At 36.2% G+C, this 18,240-nt stretch overlaps 1 protein-coding gene across 2 annotated transcripts in view; it reads left to right on the top strand.

Moving 5' to 3' along the window:
- The window catches only part of LOC145997399 (uncharacterized), a 58,312-nt gene that overhangs the window by 25,481 nt on the left and 14,591 nt on the right, over positions 1 to 18,240 (top strand). For both annotated transcript variants that reach the window (XM_083134396.1, XM_083134397.1), the window contains exons 6-8: positions 9,012 to 9,108; positions 14,777 to 15,018; positions 17,698 to 17,876. In XM_083134396.1, coding sequence (XP_082990522.1) covers positions 9,012 to 9,108; positions 14,777 to 15,018; positions 17,698 to 17,876 — 518 coding nt within the window. The remainder of the gene's footprint in view (positions 1 to 9,011; positions 9,109 to 14,776; positions 15,019 to 17,697; positions 17,877 to 18,240) is intronic.

The raw sequence follows: 18,240 nt of genomic DNA, 5'->3' as shown, positions 1-18,240 counted from the left end.
TTTTGATATGCAATTTGAGGTAGCTCCTGATGTCAGTTTAGTTGAACTGGTTCAAAATTCACTTATAAGTAAACTTGTCGGTTTGTAAAATTGTGGCCATTTTTTGTGTATGGACTTGCTTCTTGTGAATTCCGCAGTCTTAATGTCTTTCTCAATTGGTTTTTATAGCTTTGGTCATCCAGTGGAAGTCTGATTTCTCACAGAGTACTTGGTGAAGAATTGATTGGACTTGTGTGTACAAATATGCTCAGATTACTGGGGTCAAACCTAGTAAAGCATGCATTTTTGTGTCGTTGTAGCCTTTGTCTCATCCTAGTCACAAGTCAAGTTAGGTGGGAAATTAGTGTAAAATTACAATTATGCCATTACATGACACCTTTTGTAGCATTTGCAGGCAACACAGTTCGTAGCTTTGTGAAAATTTGTGATATTTCTTCAAAGGAAAATTTTGGAGGTCCATTTGAATGCTTATTTACTTGCTTCTAAACTGCTGAATGATTTCCCGCAGCGAATGAACTGAAGGTGTTCCTTATTGAGTAGTATTACACCAGTGGCACTATTTGAAGGAAACTTGGTCATTTTGTGCATGATGGATACTGTCGGAACAGTGTTGAGATTGTTTGATAAGTTTACGATGACTCTCACCATTTTGGATTGGAGGACTTCAAAGCAATATTTCTAATACTTCGCTAACTTTTTACAGAAATCTCAAGGTTGGTCTCCCAGGTAAAGAATCACAACATTAGGATATTATAACAAAAGGCCTCAAAGTGGCTACACTGCATTGTGCCAGCTCCTGGACATCTTTTTTAAGATGTTTAAAGAAAAACTGTTCTGTCCTCTGCAGTGGAGTTTGTCTGTCTCCAGACACATCCAGCTGCTAACAGTCATGAACATTTGATTGTGAAGATCTCTAAATCTGGCCCTCCTAAACTAATTGCACATGCATTATTACAATTAGACAGAATTCTAATTGCAATAAATGCGTATGTGGTTAGGTTAGGAGTGCCAGATTGACAACTCTTAGTGAAAGGTTTGTGACTGTTAGCCCCTGGATGTGCCTGGACACAGACCTGGAGTAGTCAGGGTAATAATGCCAGATTTTTTAATAACAAATCTTTTTCCTTTCCATCATACAATTCGACGGTTTATCATTCATCCTCATCATTGTAATAAACCCAACAAGTAGAATAACAACATAAAATAGCCAACCTCCATGGGTCGCGAGTTCCAATCTGCCTGGGTATGAGCTTTCTTTGGGAGTGTCCCTTCATCAATTTCATCATATCATCACTCTTCCTTATCTTCGCAATTAGCCAAAAGTGACAAGAAAGCGAAGTAAAATAAACCAAATTAAATATCCAAAATCCCCAGTGATAGATTTCAGAATTGTATAGAAACACACATGTCTTATCTCAAAGACTGCATGTGGCAGCGTGCAATGCCTGATGGCATAGGCGACCTGCAGAATACAGATGAATATCCAACATGATGATGAAATGACGAGTGTGTCACATTTAGAAAATACACATTTCTGTTTTGTACACCAATATTTTGATCAGGAGTGTGCATGCTACATAGATCAGCCATATCATGCTCCCATATGATTATCTTTTATATTGGACATCTGTGCTTCTATACGTTCACTGCTCTTCTATCATCATCGCGAAGAATCTGTCCAAGGGATGCCACTTGATAACCTTGAGAACCCACTACACATATAAGTGGTAGTATTTTCTATGAGTAGTAACTATAGACCGGGGAGCAAGTAGTTCAAGTTGTCACCAGATCACAAACTTTTCTATCACAGTATAGTCACAGAAAATCACAAACTAAGTTGCGTGCATAGAGAAATTGTCCTAGAAATTTAAAAACACCCTGTATGTTTTTCTACTGTGGTTATGGTGGCACAATATTTGCATGAACTCAACTTTCTAAAACTATTTTTGCAAAAGATTATTAATTATGGGATGCACACTTGCTATTAGGTTTAGATTATATAAAATATTGCATTTAAATTTGCCACTCGTGTGACAGAAATGCCAGGTACATGCAATCTGTAGAGGCACATATTTTTGGTAAATAAAAAAGCAAAATTTTGGTACAAAAACAGTCTCAGTTTCAGGTTCAAAAGCGGTAAATAAAATTTTGCTGTTATAGCGGTGAAAAAGCGGTATATAAAATGACATTTTGGTTTTAAAAAATGTGAATATAATCCCAAATTTGATTTAAAAACTGCACTTACTACACAAAATAAACATATTCATTCTAATAGCACATTTATGTCGTTACCAGAATATTAAGTTTATTCCTGTATAAAGTGGTCCATTTTTGCTTCTCACAGCAGAATTAATGAATTTTCTGTGAATTGCATAACTCGCAGGATAATTGTGACTTCAGAAAGTGTCTCGTCGGTAAATAAACTAAATTTCGTGTTTAAGAGTTCATTTCGCATTATTTTGTGACAAAAGAGGCTAGGAAAATGCACATCGGACCTTTCAGAAACGTGAAAAATTAACATTACAATGTGTTATTTCACATTTCGTGTTTTCGTCAAAAACTAAATATGCATGGCTCTAGCAATGTGTATTGAAGAAACATGCTGTACAGCTACAATATTACAAGACAGCATCTTAAACAAGCAACACTCAGTTTAAGTATGCAGTGCGAAGAGATATTTTTCTAGTACTGCTCCAAGGGATATAAACTGTAGGTAGAAGTATGAGAAACGATAACTAACCACCCAACAATGCAATGTAGAGAGCAACTTTCAACCCCTTGCAAGAGTGTTGCAGACAATCTTCGCTTCTGGCAACCAATCTGAGTACTTCTAACAGATTAGCAGCATACAGTATTATCTTTGGTGTCTTCACCAAACTGCGAGCTCAGATTATTTGAAGCTTAACTTTGTGTTAGCTCAATCTGCCAATCAAGTCTTGGTCTAAGATAAGAAAAATAAATTCATTGTCTGTACATAGTGCATACATTTCCACCAATTATACATGGTATATTCAAAAAGTTCCCAGAATTTCAAGAATTTAGTTGTAAGGGATGAAGTATAGCAACACTGCTTCAAAGAATGATAACTGCTAGTGTGATTGTCTTGGTCAGTGTGGACAAAAACTGGATTAAAGGGACAGACAGGATGTGTTTGCAGATTGTGGAGATGACATCAATTTTGCTTTCAAGAAGAATGCAGAACTAAAGCTCTCATCATAACTGGCATCTTGCCAGCGAAGGTGGAATGCTTCGGTGACTTTTCACACAGTTTACTTGCAAATTTCTTTCTGACTTCACCCTACCTTATGTACTCAACATACCTTTTGCAAGCAGTATCTCTTCACACTGAACAATTTGATCACATTGTCAATTATCACAAAGGAGCACAATGCAAGCAGTATCTCCACACTGAGCAATTTGATCACATTGTCAATTATCACAAAGGAGCACAATGCAAGCAGTATCTCCACACTGAGCAATGCGATCACGTTGTCAATTATCACAAAGGAGCACAATGCTTGCAGATGTCACTAACCCCTCATGAAATGCCTCACATTTTTTTTACAGATATGCACATACACAACACGTTAATTGAATTGGCATGCATTAAATTGGTAATAATACATATCTTCTGGCGAGTGAATAATTTTTTTCCATCGTATTTTAAACTCTTCGAGCATTTATGGTAGTATAATGGTTTGTGCTTCTACCTGGTAATTATAGGGATCTTGGTTTAGTTGCCAGTAACAGCACTTTCAAGTTTGTGATTTGACTAAACTGTAGGCTTGCTGATGAAGAGCTATCAGCAATACGCAACCTGGATAGATAGTAAGGTAAAGTTTCCCATGCACTTTGCAACATTTCTGAAGCATATATCTGGGGTTCGGGCTCTACACATTCTTCGATCTCGGCCATTTTGGAGATGATGTAATCAGCACCATGCTCCGGCCAACTTTATCTCCCAGGTTTGCCCACAGGTACCTATTTATTTGAGGCTGGGTGAGCCCGAGAGCCACTTTGTGGGGACAAGGCCGGAAAAAGGTAACGCACCCCAGGAATTGAACACGGGCCTTCCGCATGACAGTCTGACACCCTACCAATTAGACCACCACAGCTCCATGAGGATAGTAGTTACAAGTAAATCCATGAAATGCCAAATGAAAATAGTTTAGTCAGAAGCCCAAGAAAGAACTTAACCAATTAACAAAGTTTATTTCCAATATAGATATGTCGGCAAAAGTTGTTAAAACTCTTTATGTTCAGTACTTACTTTTAAAATTTTGGTCCAAGAGAACATATCAATATTGTTTCGGCGAGTTTAATGCAGTAGTGTTCCACTGTGTTTAGTTTTGATAAGATTTTTCACAGTGGTTTTAAAATCTTTTAGCTTTATCATAAATAATATAGCTGACTGCTTCTATACCAGTGTAAAACATCCTAAAGATATTTGTAATATACAAACATATTTTTTTTGGAGCATTTTTCCTTCTGTCATGCTGAAATTGACATTGTCGTTCTGTTTAATATCCCCATTGAAATGAGTTTAAAATGTTTGCTAGTATGTATTAGAATTGTTCAATTGCTTTGTCACATCCATAGATACAAAGAGAAGAAAAGTGCAATTTATTTTTTTTATCTTTAATTTCAAGAAGTGAACTAAAGGTGGAGTTACCACTTAATATTAGCCTTTCTATTATAATAGGGTTCCGTGATCATTTTCTGCTTTAGGTGTAAGTTGTCATGGAGATCCCAGATTTCTAATGAGAGCATTGTGAATATAACTTAGAAATCATTGTACTAAGAAATGCCAAGCTTCTATACAGGAAGCAAAAGAAAAGCCTGTACATAAATTCGAACAAACCCTGTGCCAATTGAATTAACTGTAATTCAGATTAATTTCCTCTCCTACTCACAAATATATCAAGAAAATTCATAAGAGGAGGAGCCATTTTATGCGCCAATCTTCAAGTTGTACATACAGTCATCTTTACGTGTAGGGGCATTGACATTAGATACCATGAGTATGTAACCAGTAGGGCCTTGGACTTTATGTCTTATAAAACTAAAATATGTATGTAATTATCTCATATAAATTGGAAAATATGTCATGAAAAATTACAAATGTCAGAAAAATGCAGAAATATTCCCAGTAAAGCCAAAAATATACACAACAGTACTCTCGAATTTCTCCCATACCCGATAGTGTAGAGTAGGGGCTGTAATGTACCGAATGTTATTTTTACTTTCGACTGATTTTCGTGAAAAGCGAAAAAGGCAAAGAAATGAGAACGAAACTTCTTTTACTTCCCTTGCAACAATGAAAGAGAACATTTTTCCTGAATAATGTTTGCATGGCTTATAATTGTCGGCGGGTTAAAAAAAAGTGGGGTATTATTGTTCTGTACTAAGAAAAGACGGCACCTTTCTTCCTGCCTTTCCATATCCTGCCATCGACAATATGAACTATCCATTGTGATAAAGCTACGAAGAAAAAAATTATGAAATAACCGATTATGTGTGAGAGAATTACGAAATTATACAGAAATATATCTTATTAGAACAAAATTGAAGAAATATGTTGTAAAAATGCGAAATTGGTGAAATATGTCAAAATATGCTTTCTCAAGTTTGTCTATTTCGACTGATTTTCATCAAATATCTAAAGATCTCACCCCAATATTAGATAAAGTCCCGGGCCCTAGTAATCAGTTATCTCTCACTCGCCACACCACTCATAATGATATTAAATGTTGGAAATTGGCAAACTTTACTAAAACAGAAATTATGCTTGAGCTCATGGAATTTTTACTAGTACCAGTACAAAATATCCTGATACCAGTATTTTATTTATCAAATTTAAAACTTACGTGTATCATGTTCTAAAACGGAAACTGTGAATTAGAAATTTATTATGCAAACCAAGTAATATGAAATACAGTGTATATTAGGCTTATGCAATAGCATACTGGAAATGCTTCTTTATGTATAAGTATTAGCAGGATGTACTTATTCATAAAGAAATATTACCACTATGCAATTGCATAAATATGCCTTTATGCCACGGAGAACTTTACCCTAAATTACTAGTAGGGCGTTTGTGTGCAGTTCTCATTGTGATTGTTAGGTATTGGTGAAATGGCTATGGATATATTAAGCATATGCCGTGAAATATGACACAGCTAGCAAGTGAAGGAAAAAAAAAAGTATAAATGCGAATTAAATGAAACTGGACTGTAGTTCTGTCACTTTGAAACCCGGTGCCTATTTGGTAGTTTTATCGTCTTCTAAATAAGTGTTTAACCTAGATTGATCACTAAAATATTGTTCTCTCAGTGGTTAAGTGTTTTAAGTCGTAAGACTTGGAATCTTTCTTCTGAAAAATTTGTTTCTGTGTCCTTTTGTCTAATCATCATTCTTCGTCTTACTTATTAGCTTAATGTGATGGAAAAGTCATGTAAATTAAGAAATATACAACATAAAATCACTTAAAATAACAAAAATAGAAATGGGACCAAGTAATCAGAACTCTGCCGATATCAGTAGAATTACCGATCTGATATATTTCTAAATATATTGTAATATAGTGTAATACTCTGCCATTTTCTCATTTGTGGATATGATCACATAATCTCCATTCCACACTTATTTTTAAACTAAATGTCTAAATATGCAGCTTCTTTTATATTGCAGTAATTTAACAACATACATTTGTTCAGGAGATCAATGAACCATTCAGTTTGGACTTGAAGGACCATTCGGAATGTTATATCAGATCGGTTTAATATTGCTATCTAATTTTTATATCAATACTTTATTGGTATCAGTCAAAATTTTATATTGGTCCATCCCTAATAAATGGAACTCACCTTAACATGTCATAAGGTTATAATTCTATATTTTGACAAGCCTGTTTGTCTTCTTCAGACATAGGTTTTGATACAAGAGTACTTACAAGACTTGAGCGTTGAAAGTATAAGTCGCACTTCCATAGTACCAACACATTTTAACCCTAATTTTCCTCATGTTGTACTATGGATCATGTTTCAAAACCAATCCCCGAAGAAGCCAAATGAACTTGGTGAAATTGAGAATATCAGTCTTATGACATCAATGTATTATAATATTACAATGTTCAGACATGCTATGAGCAGTGCTTTATACAGGGTTAGCCAAAAAGAAATATACAGTTTAAATGCTTATAAATTGAAATTTGTTTGTTACATCAGAAAGCATTTAGTACTGTTGTATAGAGAAAGTCTTCAAGTTTATGACCTCCACTTTTCGTTTGTTTTTGCGACGTCAGCATCACGTGAGCACCCTTGATGTAAGTCGAGCAATATGGCCTCTAGCCAGGTGGAGAAGGCTTTCTGCGTGATTGAATTTGCAAAAACAAATTCTGTTACTATCGTGCATCATCATTTTAGAATACGGTACGGTAAAGAACCATCCACAAGGCAGTCAATCTACGATTGGAGCAAGAAATTTAAGGAAACTTGTTGTCTGTGCAAGGAAAAAAGTTGTGTTTTGGGGAGAACTGGACTATGGCATTAATATCCGTCGTGTTACAAAAGTGTCACACATAGAACACTAGTAACTTACCAATGTAATCTTCAGGATGTACTCTTCAAACTATGTAAGTATTTCAGCCCAATTATTAAAACTTTGAAAGTGTCTTATTTCTTTTAGGCTAACCCTGTATAAAATCACTTAAATATCATAGCCTCCACAACACAGTGGATAGCATAATTTGTTGGAAAACCTAAATGATCTGAGTTCAAATCTTGGCTAAGATACAAATTTTTATGGTTGTTTCCATTAGTATTATGGAAACCAAGAGATGAAAAAATAAGGTGTCAAATAACCAGAACACAAATATGTTCAACATTGTAAAATATCTCACATAACTACTAATATTTACCTTGTTTTTCATACCTCCACAACGATTGGCACTGTTGCGTTTTGTACAGATTCTATTCCTTGTGGGAGCCATAAGTGTTGCAGTATTTACGAAACCATTATGAAGACAACTGAGAGCTGCTTAAAAGCTGTATCACACTTCAGTCTAGAAAACCAGTAAACAGTGTTGGTGTGACTCAATGCACAACCAATAAAATGTCACTTGATAGGTATTGGCTCCGACCCCGCCGCCAAGTCCTATTGCACCACAGACCATCCTTATTGACAAGGTAAAAATATAGGATGGCGGAATTTTCTGTTTCAGTTTGTGTGATGGATTGTTTTTAAATGGCTTGGACAGTAAGTACAGATGTTAGTTGTTGAATGAAATACGTGCAAGAATGATTGGAAAATTGATTCAGATCAACACTTCTCTACTCATGAAAATAGAAACAAGGAGTCCAGAACTTTTTACTTCACAGGAATGGTTCAGCATATTGCTTTTAACCAGGGCTCTAAAAATCCCGGTCGCCATGTTGACTAAAAATTTCAGCATGGCGATTGTGATCTTTTGCTGTAATATTTCCGTGTTTTTGTTTCCATGTACGAAATTTTGAAGACTCGTAAGTTCAAATTGCAGTACAGCGTAAGTTAGCAAATGATTCTTTTATCAACGTTGTGTACATTCCATAGAATCGGAAACAATTTCTTACTCTTTGTCCCCCAACCCCGCATTTCCCGCATGATGTATCGATGTTTTGAATATGGTGATGCTCAACTTTTTATAGTATGCACAATTGAAAGTAGGTGGTTACCTGGCACCTGATTTTCAGAGCTGGCGCTTAGCTTTTAACTATACTCAAAGGGAATCCATTGTTACCAACTCAAGTGTAAATTGGGCAGAAGCCTAGTCTACTGGTGTTGAGAATGATTCCTTGTCTTTCTCTATATATTTTCTTTCTATCTTAGTATAATATTAGTATGAAGCTTATACTTTTTATGTTAGTTATTCATGATTACTACAATTTCTATCCAAAAGTTTTTATCTGTGTGTATTAACAGTTGCTTTGATGTGGGCCTAGTTGCAAAGAATTACTTGTCTTTCTCGTTTACAGAATTACCCACACGGTTATATTGGACGACCCTTTCCCAGATCCTCCAGCATTGCCAATACCAGACATGTCGCCGCAACCGACAAAGGAGCGTCTTATGGTAAGTGATTCCTCTGATCCACAACTATGTACATTTCTTCACATAACGTTTCAGTGTTGATCCATCATTGTGTGAAAAATCATGGAGCTACATGAAAAAGAAGTAGCAGATTACAGTCGTGAAAGTGATGATGGGACTCAGTGCGATAACCATGTATCGCCTAGTGAAAATCCACTTGGCAGGCCCTGACTTGCAAAAAGACTGTTGAACCATTGAGTTTGTTTCATAAAAATAAACAAACAACAAAAAATCAAGTGCATGTTCTTCATGAGGAATTAAGTTGTTCACGAACATAGTAAAATATTATATCTAGACCTGAGCCTATATTTCTGCCACTGATACGGATGTTGGAAAAATGGCAATTTTCTAACTTGAGAATATTTATAAATTTTCCATGTGAACTATATAATAGTAGGGATGGGACGATATGGAAGTTTGGCCGATACCGATAAAGTACCGATATAAAATTTACCGATACGAATAACCGATATTCTACCGATCCGATATAAAATTAGAAATGGTCCTGGAAGAACCTGAAAGGTTCATTGACCTCCTTAAAAAATGTGTTTCAAAGTGACTGCAGTGCAAGAGAAATTGCATATTTAGACATTTACTTTTTAAAAAAGTAGGGCATGGAGATTATCCATAAAAATTACAACAAAAATGGCAGAATTTTGCACTAAACTATCAGATATTTATCGATATATCGGATGGTAAAATAATCGGTAATTTTACCGATAAACCGATACACCTATATCGGCCGATACCGATAGAGTACCGATTAATCGGTCCCATCCCTATATAATAGTTAAATTTGCAATTTGGAAATATGGAACTTCACTAGTGTTTGGCGATATATCGTGATATTATATTGTAAAAATTTGGTCTTCCAGGTGATATCAACTAGACATTATATCGCCACGATATTTTAGCGATATATATCATGTCGGCAGTATATTGTCGTGATATTTTGGTGATATATATTGTGTCGGCGATATATCGTCACAATATTTTGGTGATACGTATCATGCTAGTGATTTATCATCACAATGTTTGGCAATATATTTGGTGTCCTCAATTTATCGTCGTGATGTTTAGGCGATATATTGTCACAATATTTTGGTGATCTATATTGTGTCGGTGATATATCGTCGCAATATTTTGGTGATATATTGTCAATATTTTGGTGATATATATCATGCTAGCGATTTATCATCACAATGTTTGGCATTATATTTCGGGTCTGCAATTTATCATCGTGATGTTTAGGTGATATATCGTCATGACATTTTGGCAATATATATCATGTCTGCAATATTTTGGTGATTTATATTGTGTTGGCAATTTATCGTCACAATATTTGGCAATATATATCGTGTCTGCGATTTATCATCTCAATGTTTTGGCAATATATTATCACGATATTTTGGCAATATATATCATGTTGGCGATATATCGTCATGATATTTTAGCAATATATATCATGTCAGCAATATATCATCACAATATTTGGTGATATATCATAGAGATGATAAATCACTGATAACACGATATGGAAAAAGTATCGTATCATATGGTCTGTCATGATATTTTCATGACGATCTATTGCGATATCAAATTTCCGATATCGTCCATCCCTAAACATCACCCACATAATATACCATGGCAGTGTACCAGAGTTTTCCTTTAAAATATTCACAATTTCAAATGAGATAACCATTTGATCATAAAATACAATTCTTCCCAAATTCCACAAGACAAAGAATCTGTTCTCATAACTAGTTACACCTTGGTTTAAGACTTTTTATGTTCCTAGTAACTTTCCTCACCCTTTACTCCTATAGCTGGGAGCATTGAGGCTCTGAGGGTCTTCACTGAAACCTATCTTCAGGGTAGTGTAGAACAAATCCAACCACAGTCGTGAAGTTTTAATGAAATGTTTATTTACTGCTTGAGTACTTACAGCCAGTGGTTAGGTAATTCGTAGCTGGAACTTGGAGATCAATCGTTAATAGATAATTTCGAACTTACTAGAAAGGTCAAACTAGGGTGGCCCAAACCTAGGTTTTACAGAAGAGCGGCATACACCTATTCACTTCTTCCTAGGTGTGGAGTTATCACCCGAGATTGCCAATTTAGGTTTTACAGAAGAGCAGCTTGCACCTATTCACTTCTTCCTAAATTGGAACTTATATCCCATTCGGCTAACCTAGGTTTTACAGAAGAGCGGCATACACCTATTCACTTCTTCCTAGATTAGACCGTTCCTATTTGGCCAGTCTAGGTTTTACAGAAGAGCGGCTTGCACCTATTCACTTCTTCCTAGACTGACACCAGAACAGACCTCCTTTCGGACCAAACTACTTCGTATTTATACCCAAAGTTCCTGCCTCGAACACCTGTCTTTAAGTAATTTCTTATTACAATACTCCAAATTACAACAGAAAGATATTTGAAAAATACATAGTTTGGCAATTAATAATTTACAAAGAAATTTTACATATTCATTTGAGTTAACAATTATTTCCTTAACGTTGATAAAATCTTACATTTTGGAATTATACAAATTTAAATTTTCTGCCATTATTCAATTACAATTAGGTTAGTTCATCAAACATTGATAATCTTTGATTGGCAAATCTATATTTACATCATAATAAATGCCGTTGTCTTAAGGGAGCTGACTTCATTAGATTGTTACAGAAAGGTGAATACATTAGTTCAACAATGCCTTGATTGGCACGTTCATATTTGCGTCACAACCCGAGCCATACAACATGTAGTATCACGGACATTAACAAGGATATGAGGTAACACTATATAAATTTTTCCTTTTAACACGGCATTGCAAAGTTACAAAATAAGGAAGGTCGTAACAAACTGAACAAAATGCAAATTCATACCACATACTGTGTTGATCTTGTTTGATTAATTCAAGAATGGCTTCTGTTACTGCCATCTCAACCAATGCTTTCTGGTACCATTACCACCACTCGGATTGAAATTTCAATTTACAATCTCAACTTTGAAAGTCCTGGGCTTGAGTTGCAGTCGAGGCATTGGCATCCATTTTGTTAATTCCTTTTAACTGTTTTATGTATGGCACCTTATAGGCAGAGCATACTGAGTGATAAACTCTTATCGTGCCACTGAAGGTTCTTGCTTTGAGTTGCAACTTTGGCATGGATGTTCTTTTCTGGGTATTGATTCGTCAATTTCATCTAATCATTATTGTTGTCACAAATAGTTTCAAGTGGCAGAAATGTGATGTAAAATAAGAAAAATGGGAATACCACACTTAGAAGGATAATCACAAAGTTCACTTCTTTTACAAGGCTTACTTTTTCGTCATAATACCATTATTAACACTTTGTAGGTCGCGTGAGAAAAGTTACATCGATGGTCGTGCATGGTGCCAGAGACCGGGTTTTTAAAATATGTTAAATTAATGGTCTAGAGTGCCAAATCCTCAATTATTACGATTAGACCTTTTCTTTCATCATTTGAGATTCCATAAAACTATAAAAAGTGAAATTCTATAAAATTATGAAAAGGCAGTTTTCATTTGTAGGTCACGGAACGGCCGACCGTATTTTCAGTAAAAACTAGGTACGCCTATAGTCGCGCATGGACTCGGACAGCAAGGGGTTTTCAATGAACCCTCCCTACCGGCTCGAAGATGTTACAAACACTGAAAGGAAAATCATAGTGTGAATGAAGAAGGTTAGAAACTCAGCTAGACAGAAGAAGGGTGTTGAAAAACCAATCATTGATAAATAACAACGTTAAAAATTACACACCTGGAACTAGAGACCGTGCCGTGGCCGACCAATGCAGGATTCATAAAATATCACAACATAATAATACCGTATTTACATGTGTGTGCATAATGCGTATCCTGGTTTTTGATGGAAAAGCAACAAACAATTATATCTTCTATAATGTGCAGTAGCTCATTTGTTAGGGCATCTAAGTACCATGAGAGAGACCCGGAGTTTGATTTCCGGTGGGCGAGAACCAGTAACTTCGATGCACACCCACCTTCATATAAAGTGGGTACCTGTAGTAAACTCTGGGTGGTAAAGGCAGCCAGGAGCATGGTGTTGATCACATCACCCGCACCTTCAGCCGTGATCAAGAAAGTGTGGGGCTCTAACTCCACACCCCCTCTATGCCTTCCATGGCATGCTGCAAAGCACAGGGGAGCATTTAACTTTTTCTTACTTTTATATAATGCGCAGTATATTTCAGGTTCAAGAAATGGCTTTCGTAGTTGTAGGTTGTAAAGCTGTTGCTATGCCGATCAAGAGCAAATGACATCATACCTATTCAATGAGTCACCAAGTCATGCCATGCCACTTTCCCCCTCTTCTTCCACTGTGTGTTTAGCATCCCAAAGTTTACACTTCTCTAACCACCTTGTTGATTCTGAAGAAAGTGAGATCAAAATTATGTTATGCTCAGGAAGTTATTGTCTATTATTTCTTGCCCGACAAGTACCGCTGATATACATTCCATGTGTCAGGAGGTGCATGCTCAGATTCTGTCAAAATGGCACAGTTCCGCTTTTCCTGGTGTCGCAAAACATTCCGTCACAAAGTGAAAAATCATGTGAAATGGAAACACTTTAGTGTTTTTTTAATAATTATTATTACTAAAGAAATCCAACCTGGTAATTTGTATTTGCTACTGTTGATATGTTATATGCAGTGACATAGTGAAAACATGCATGGTATTAATGTTGGTTTTCCGGATTATTCCGTGCATAATAATACGCACTACAGTTTTTGGGGGCAAAAATTTTGGAAAAAAGTGTGCATTATACGTGAGTAAATACAGTATTTAGTATTTCAATTTGGAGCAGTGCTGTTCATTTTTGCATAGCATCAAGTATCTTGCAGTAATAATTATGCAGCCTAAGGTGTCACGCTTTGGGCTTGGGCTACAGGACTGTTTTGAGCAGAGGCGTCTTGTGAACACATGCGGTACTTGCTGCGCATGCGTCAATTGTGGGAAAAAGAACATCTTGCTCTGCGACGATATTCATGAGCATTTCTACATTCTAATTTCTTCATATAGGAGAAGTATTTATTTTACACAAGAGCGCTCAACTAAGCTTATATTACATTTCTTGGACCTGAAGTGAAAGAAAGTAAGAATTTCCACAATTGATGCATGCGTCACTTCAGACCGAAGAAATGTAATATAAGCTTAGTTCAGTTTGAGGGTCCTGCAGGAAAGCTTGGCAACTTTTCTTCTGAGATTTCGTCTAGTGTCTGGGACCTGTGGCAACCTACCATCGTGAGGAAATTTGGGAGTGTAATCCAGTCATAGGAAACCTACAACGACGACTAGAGGGTTGGTCTTGCTGACCACATGTCATCCCGTAACTTTTTAGATGATTGCTACCTCAGCCAGGACATGTCACAGTGAAGCTGGCAGTCGGTAGGTAGGGAGGCTCTAGCCCTCAAGGGCTGTTGCACCACGGGTTGTTGTTATCATAAAGTTGTGCAAAAATCATGACTACACCATGGATCAAAACTGGCATTTTGTATTCAGAGCCAACAGTCTTAAGAATTGTGTTCTCCCCAGAACTCTTATCTCCAGTTCAGTCATTCTTCATTGCTATTTCAAGTTTGAGGTTTTCATAGTTGCTTGTTCTTTCCAGAATGGACGCATAGCTCCAGATGAAGAGATAGACGAGACAAAGGGAAAATCAATGGAAGAGGTAGAAGAGATGGTTCGCAACCGGGAAGCAGCTGCTCGCGCCACAATTCTGGAGATGGTGGGAGACATTCCCGATGCAGAAATGGCCCCTCCAGAAAATGTCCTCTTTGTCTGCAAACTTAACCCCGTGACCACAGACAGCGATTTGGAAATTATATTCAGTCGGTTTGGAAAGATTAAAAGGTATGTGTGGGAGTTTCCTCTGGGTAGTTTTGTCTTTTTGCCAACCAACTTTTGCTTAGGATTATATAGTGCTAGTACTGTAAGGAAGGAAATAACTCCTTAGCTTCAAATGTCAGAAGGGTGTGACTGTTTATCTGTTCTTTCTGCATTGCTCTATAATGAAGTATACTCTATCCCTGGAATTAGTGGAGCAAGGCCATGCATAGCAGCAGAGAAGGGAGGGTAATCGAGTGTGCAGAAGGAAGCAGTACACCACCCTTCCCAAGTTTCGCATCCATATAATATTACAGGCAAAATTACTGTTTTGTATATTTTAAATTTTAGTTCCTTATATATTAAACGAGAAGACAAAAGTTTATGAAGAGAAAAGTAACTAGGAATTCCTTGAATTCCAAACAGGGCCGGCGCTAGTGATTTTACCACCCTGGGCCATGGCGGCATATGCTGTTCCCTTTCAAATGCCCCCCCCCCCATCATTACGCAGCAATTGGAAATTGAAAATCAATATTTTCCTAAGTAAAACATCAAACTATAAAATAAATAATGAGACTTGTTAATATATTTCAATACTATTAACTACAAAAGGATATCTTGCTATACCACAGTTAAACTTTAAAAAATGCAACACTAATTTTATATTATTATTATATTTTATGAAAACTCTCTCTCTCTTTCTTAAACGTATCTTAAATGTAACAAATATTAGGAAAGAAATTAAGGCTTCACTTCATATGTTTACCGTTGTAGGTCTGTGATATATGATTGGATTTTTAAAAGAATTACATGTAATATTTCTGGATCTCCGGCGTGGGTGATATAAGGTCTGAATTCTTCCCTGCGTTGTCTCTGCATAAAGTGGCTCTGGGGTTCACCCAGCCTCAAATTAATAGGTACCGGGGACAACCCTGGTAGGTAAAGGCACCCGGAGAGTGGTGCTGATCACATCACCTCCAAAATGGCCGACATCTAGAATGTGTGTGGCCATACCCCCACATTCCCTAAATGTGCCTTCATGACATGGTGCTATATGCACAGGGAATTTTACTTTTACCATCGCATGTAATATTATTTTTCGTAAAAAGTTATCTTGCATAAAAAGGAAACAAGCGTGTTTCAGACATAATTGATCGAAGCTAGTATTTTTATTAGCCTTAATTTAAAAAAAAAAAAAAACTTTGTTCGCCACTTGCCATGGTTACTGACAAAGTTAATAAATTTGAAGTTCTGCACTCATATTAGGTGCAAAATCATGACCCTTTATCGGTTTAAGATGTCCTTTGGTGTAATTGTTTTATTATAGCCGAAAGCACTTTTAGTTCATTTTTTAATTCAGTAGCCTTCATGTATTAACATTCTGGCAAGTTTTCTACACTTTTCAGACAAAAGATCAGATGGCCTTCATGCTTACTAATATCATAAAATAAATTGAAAAATTCACTATGCTGTGTAACCTGCTCAAATCTTTCTCTTAAAGCTAAAATAATCGTCTAGGACCTGGTAATAAACAACAACTTTGTACTGTTTTTGTGGATTTCAACAGTTACATCATACCGAAACTGCTTCTTCTTTCGATTTCGGCCCTTTACAGTGTTGCCTATCTTTGGATCATCTATATCTAAATTCAATGCAAATTCTTTCTCATAAACCGGGACTCACAGGACACCGCCCCCCAATGCCTCCACGAGTGGAGAGAAGTCATACTATATAACTAGAGAGCAAAGGAATGTAAAGCCACACAACTGGTTTGCAATACACTGAGTCTCATATGCGACCATTTGGACAGTTTTATTGTCGCGAATTATTTGAAGGAGCGCATCATAGACCTCTCCCACTTGATATCTCAACGCAGTTAAGGCATCGAATCTGCTTTCCTACCTTGTTGCACTCAGTGGTTTGAAGAGACTACTGATATGTTCCTTCAAAACTGTGGGTTGGCATATATTAACTTCCAAGTTATATAATATAATATTTTTTAACTTGTTTTTACTGCTTTGAATGAATTTTAGGGGAATTTATAGTGAACATGATAAGTTTTAAGAAATCGCAGGTTGAAAGGGCATAGTTTTTTCTGATAATTTTTTCCCAATTCTACCCATCCAACCTTTCCTTGTATGATATAACAACGTGGCATGGCAGTATTACATGCTTAAAGAATGCCTGAAGAAGGCAGCAGTTGCTTTCCTGAAATGTAGCTAACTCAAGGAATAGACACACAAATACATAAGTAAAATAGCTTTTATATGATATTTTTACTGTGTTCCTAATAGAAATATTTTTAATATTTAATATTGTGAGTAATACACACCAAATCTAATATGAGTTTTTATGCTGGTAATTGTAAATTCTGTGTAAATTGACTTTACGTTAATGAAAAATGGCTATTAAATCAAAATATATTACATTTCCCTTCGGGTGTGTCCTATGTTGGCAAAGGGGAAATATTACAGCATTACTATTATGTATTTTATTTGGAATTACATAAAGAAGCTACATATAAAGGATTGCTATTTGCATAATTTGTGCATGTGAATTAATTGAATGTAACAAAAGGGTTGAATTTTGCACTCAATTACAGCCTGATTTTATAAGTATATGATGTGTTGCATTGATATATTTTATAGGACAATACTGTTGTACTTTTAGTGTTCTGAACTCTATTGTTTACTTTTCACTTTGCAGCTGCGAGGTCATACGAGATAAGGGTACGGGTGAATCCTTGCAGTACGCTTTCATTGAGTTTGAGGATAGGAAGTCCTGTGAGGATGCCTACTTCAAGATGGACAATGTCCTCATCGACGACAGACGGATCCATGTGGACTTCAGTCAGAGCGTGGCCAAGTTGAGGTGGCGAGGGAAAGGTATGTGTCATATCATAGAGAAGATGAAGAAATAAAATATTTGCATAATCTGAATTAATGATCTCCACATGTAGCGAATACCCGATTTTATATTTCCAGAATTTACATTTTCTCATATTATATGTTCATGGTCCCAATAAAACCATGCAGCAAATAATTTTCCCAGATTTTACATTGCTTTCCTTTTTAAGTATTTTCATGTTGGTCCTGAGATAAATGAAGAACCAAGGATCCACTGCAATTCAGATGACGTTTATCTGGATATTTTCACTATTCAAGTTGTTGAATAAATAAATATCTGTATCTGTATTTTTAAAATCATTTAACACATTCTGGACATGCGACAGGCATCACCCTTTATGCT

Source organism: Lepisma saccharinum, chromosome 13 (assembly GCF_977018435.1).
Source record: "Lepisma saccharinum chromosome 13, izLepSacc3.1, whole genome shotgun sequence".
In the NCBI taxonomy this organism is placed as follows: Eukaryota; Metazoa; Arthropoda; class Insecta; order Zygentoma; family Lepismatidae; genus Lepisma; species Lepisma saccharinum.
The sequence above is the reverse complement of the archived record's forward strand: the minus strand, read 5'-3'. Positions and strand labels throughout refer to the sequence as shown.